Here is a 4585-nt window from a genome sequence, read left to right as displayed (position 1 = left end):
TGATGACAATCAAATGTTATTACGTAAGAGGAAACCGACCTATGACTTACATTACATTTGGGCAGAATTATAGCAATTGTCGAGGACGCATCACATGTTCAAACCATTCTTAACCGACTCAAGCGCCGTTGTATTTCGTACTGCCTTATGGATTACGTATTATATAGAACGTTCATGATTCATCAGCCGTCTATGTTTGAATCCGACGGTATTCTATATTAGATAACGATTCCACGTGCTCTTCCAACGGCAAGCCTAACTCCTTTGACCCACTGATCAGTAGCGACAAACCAGCCACGCTATAAGAGTGGTCGATGCTTCATGCAGAACATGCCCATTATTTGTTTTAGCGTTTTTTATTAGATAGCTTCAGAGTTAACGATATTCTGAGACCTTGCATTTAAATTTCAGCATAGCCCAAGGTTGAAAGGTCCTTAGCTTAGAGATGATGAAGATTAGACTTGATGTCGACTACGTCGACGAGAAGACTGCTCAAAAATTGAAAAACCAATCTGTCCTTGTTGTTCTAATGTCAATATTACTTCTGCTTGATGTCATTGTTGTGGCAGTTGGGGCTCCTGTTTCCTCGAGTGAAAGCTACGGCGATCCTCATGGTGGGAAAACGTTGTCTAGTTTAGTAAGGTCTGTTTGTAGCCAGACACGATTTCCTGAACGCTGTGTCTCGTCATTGGCTACATACACTACCTATGAGACGGCAACAATTGATAATTTGATGAGTCAGGTAATGAAAGAGAGTATGGAACTGGTACAACAAGCTCACGAATTTGCTATTAGTTTAAACAAAACTATCATGAATGAAAAAGAAAGCGCGGCATGGCTAGATTGTGCCCAGCTTTTTCAAGATACAATGGATCATCTCAACGTTTGCTTGAGCAACGATTCCATCAGCAAAGACATCCCCACTTGGCTCAGCGCAGCCTTGACGAATCAGGACACCTGTTTAAATGGTTTCCGTGATTTCAATTTAACAACAAGTAGTAGCATAAGCCCTCTGTTGTCTTCCAGAGTTCTTAATGTGTCAGAATTATTGAGCAACTCCCTTTCCATGTACAAGTTTTCGAGCATGTCTCGCGACAGCTTGAAAAATCGTCGTTTATTGAGTCTAAAACGGGAGGTGTTCCATTCTCACTACGGACGGATCGAGAAGGATGGATTTCCAGAATGGCTATCTGTAGCAGATCGAAGGCTCTTACAATCATCTAGCCCTGCAAGCCAAGCAAACGTGGTGGTTTCCCAAGATGGTTCAGGGAATTATAAGACCATCACCCAAGCAGTAAACGCTGCACCTCAACAGAGTAGCAAGAGGTATGTGATCTACATAAAAGCTGGAATTTATAACGAGAATGTAGACATATCGAAGAAGATGACAAATCTGATGTTCATTGGCGATGGCATGGATCAAACCGTGGTCACCGGAAACAAGAATGTTCAAGATGGTTCAACTACGTTCAACTCTGCAACTTTCGGTAACAATTTAAATCTATGTTGTTGCTATCAATTTTTCTAAAGATTTTAATTATATTATAGATGTCGTTATGTATAATTCTCAAACTAAGTTTCTTCTCCTGTACTTGTGATCTTAAACGACTAACTGTTTTTGCGTGACAGCTGTCTCTGGAAATGGATTTATTGCCAAAGACATGACGTTCCAGAACACTGCGGGAGCTCAGAAGCACCAAGCCGTAGCACTTCGAGTAGGCGCAGACCTCTCGGTAGTGCATCGTTGCAGTATCAAAGGGTACCAGGACACGTTATATGTTTACTCCCTTCGCCAATTTTACCGAGAAGTCGATATATATGGGACCGTTGATTTTATCTTCGGCAATGCAGCTGTGGTAATACAGAATAGCAATATCCTGGCAAGAAGACCAATGAGCCAACAGCAGAACACAATTACAGCTCAAGGAAGAACCGATCCCAATCAAAACACTGGGATTTCCATCCATAACTGCAAGGTAAGTGCAGCTTCTGATCTGCAAGCAGTTGAAGGGTCTATCAAGACATACCTCGGAAGGCCGTGGAAGCAATACTCTCGAACTGTTTTCATGCAATCAGCTCTCGACGATTTGATCGATCCTGCCGGTTGGCTGGAATGGGACGGAAACTTTGCCCTTCAAACGTTGTACTACGGCGAGTACTTGAACACAGGCGCCGGTGCAGGAACATCAAAACGTGTCAGTTGGCCTGGATTTCATGTTATCACAAGCGCCACGGAGGCAGCCCAATTCACAGTCGGTCAATTCATTTCTGGCAATTCATGGATTCCGGCAACAGGGGTTGGCTTTACGTCAGGATTGAACTGATGATGTTGGTGTAAAATCCCATGTTTCATTATTAATTAAATACTGTCCGAATAACACTAAGCTTCTCCATGGTCTGGGCATGGCAGCACAAAGTATGTTGTCGTTGATAATGGCCGTCTGTTGCTATTAATACAGCCACAACAATGTTGATGTACATGGCACGTTTGTATGTTGTCGTTGATAACAGCCGTCTGTTGCTATTAATACAGCCACAACAATGATGATGTACATGGGACGTTTACAATTCTTGTTGTCGTCGCGTAGAGAATTTATTGTATTTAGAATGCCATCAGCTAAGTGAAGTTATGCCGTCATAAAGTTGTACCTCAACATTTGTATTGAGCATTTATTAAAATGTTTTGGTTTCTGGAAATGGAAATAGTGAGCATTTATGAAAATAGTTTTGCGTGTAGAAATGGAAACAATCTAACTCCATGCTTAGACCAGTTTTGCGTTATATGTATCAAGAGCTACAAAATGTATTTATATGTAGCTGTCAAAGTTTGGGAGCCGTAATATTTGTTTTTATAATTTAAAATATTAATAAAATTTATATTTTTTTCGTTAATGTAATAATTTCATGCATTTTATAATATATGATTCTGTTTAAGGTCAAAGTTGACTAAAGTTAGTCATTATAGTGTCAAGGTTGAGAGGCCTGATAATTATATTTATAAATTAAATTATTAATAAAAACCAATAAATAAATAAAATCATTTACGAAACTTAAATTATAATTTAAATATTAATAAAAGCCAATAAATAAATAGAAACACCGTTTACGAAACTTAAAAATTTATATAATCGGAGACTCTAAAATTTTTTCTCCAGATAGGAAGGGTTTCAAAAATTTAAGTCCTTCATCTCAAACTCCTTAGCAAGATCATCCTTGCATGAAAGTATCAACAACTCATCACCCGTTAGAATCAAATCATCTACATAAAGTACAATGATAAGCAACTTACCCTCCACCACAATCTGGTATAGGTTAGGATCCGCCTCACTCTTGGAGAATCCAAGTTTGGTGAAATAACTGTCTATCCATGTGTACCAAGCAGGTGGTGCTTGTTTCAACCCATACATCGCTCTCTTGAGCCTGCACACATGCGACTCGCTATTGAAGATCTCAAAACCTTCGGGCTGCTCAATGTACACCTCCTCCTCAATGACTCCATTGAGGAACACAGTCTTCACATCCATCTGATGAATGTGCCATCCCATTTGTGCTGAGAGAGCAAGAATCGTCCGTATGGAAGAATACCTTGTGACAGGTGCAAAGGTCTCCTCATAATCGATCCCCTCTATCTGTGAAAAGCCTCGGGCAACAAATCTTGCCTTGTACTTCTCCACACTCCCGTTAGCTGCCTGCTTAACTTTGTAGATCCATCTCGAACCCACCACTGATTTCCCTTCCGGTCTAGGAACAATCTCCCATGCACTGTTTCTGACAATCAAATCATACTCTTCCGCCATGGCATCTACCCATGCGAGATCCTCCACAGCTTCCTCGAAAGAGGATGGCTCAGTCACAACACATTTGCTCATAAGAGCCATGTATCCAGTGTACCAATCAGGTGACTGTCTCTGCTTGCGTTGGGCTGTAGGTGGTCCTACAACTTTCTCTGCATCTTGAGTCAGTCGCTTAGTTTCTCTCAAGCACATTCGCCCTCTGATGGTTGGCGCTGCATGAGTGGTCTCTTCCACTCCATGAATCTCGTCCTGAAGCTCAACCTTAGGAACTAATAGCTCCTCATCTGCATGCAAGTGTAGCTCCCTCTCAAGCGAACACTTCGTGGCTTTCTCCTCCTGAAATTTTATATCCTGTTGCACAACAGTCTTTCCACTGTCTGGAAAATACACATGATAGTTGTGGGGCATATCAGTGTACCCCACAAATATCCCAACCTCTACGGTCGGCTCCAACTTCTTCCTGGCATCCTTCATCACATGCATGTAAACGTTAGCACCAAAAATCCTCAAATGAGAAAGATCAAGCTTCTTACTAGAATAAGCCTCCTCGGGTGTACTCGTGCCAAGTATCCTGTGAGGACAATGGTTTTGCACATATACTGCAGTATTGCAAGCTTCCGCTCGGCAACCCCATTCTGTTGTGGGTTATGGGGAGCTATGAGCTCTCTTCGAATCCCTTCTGCACTGCAAAAGTCCTTGAACTCACCAGAGGTGTATTCACCACCATTATCGCTCCTAATAGCCTTCACCTTCTTCCCCAACTCCTTCTCGACTAGTGCTTTGAATTCATA

The 4585-nt window shown here is 41.5% G+C and overlaps 1 protein-coding gene across 1 annotated transcript; it reads left to right on the top strand.

The window, feature by feature from the left end:
* Nucleotides 1–320: 320 nt before the first annotated feature.
* On the top strand, nt 321–2887 carry LOC149224078 (pectinesterase-like). The gene is made up of 2 exons (XM_089385997.1): nt 321–1487; nt 1630–2887. Exons 1-2 carry the CDS (start codon nt 446–448, stop codon nt 2322–2324), a joined length of 1737 nt encoding a protein of 578 aa, XP_089242123.1. The 5' UTR covers nt 321–445; the 3' UTR covers nt 2325–2887.
* The last annotated feature ends 1698 nt before the right edge of the window (nt 2888–4585 follow it).

The sequence above is a fragment of the Pinus tabuliformis genome, chromosome Q (assembly GCF_031772625.1).
Source record: "Pinus tabuliformis cultivar Carrire ecotype Pingquan chromosome Q, CPIR1, whole genome shotgun sequence".
In the NCBI taxonomy this organism is placed as follows: Eukaryota; Viridiplantae; Streptophyta; class Pinopsida; order Pinales; family Pinaceae; genus Pinus; species Pinus tabuliformis.
This window is presented reverse-complemented; position numbering and strand designations above follow the sequence as displayed.

Coding starts and splice junctions, on each gene's coding strand:
- LOC149224078 (XM_089385997.1), top strand. CDS start 446: ATGATGAAGATTAGACTTGATGTCGACTACGTCGACGAGAAGACTGCT. Junction 1,488..1,629: donor GTTCAACTCTGCAACTTTCG/GTAACAATTTAA, acceptor TTTGCGTGACAG/CTGTCTCTGGAAATGGATTT.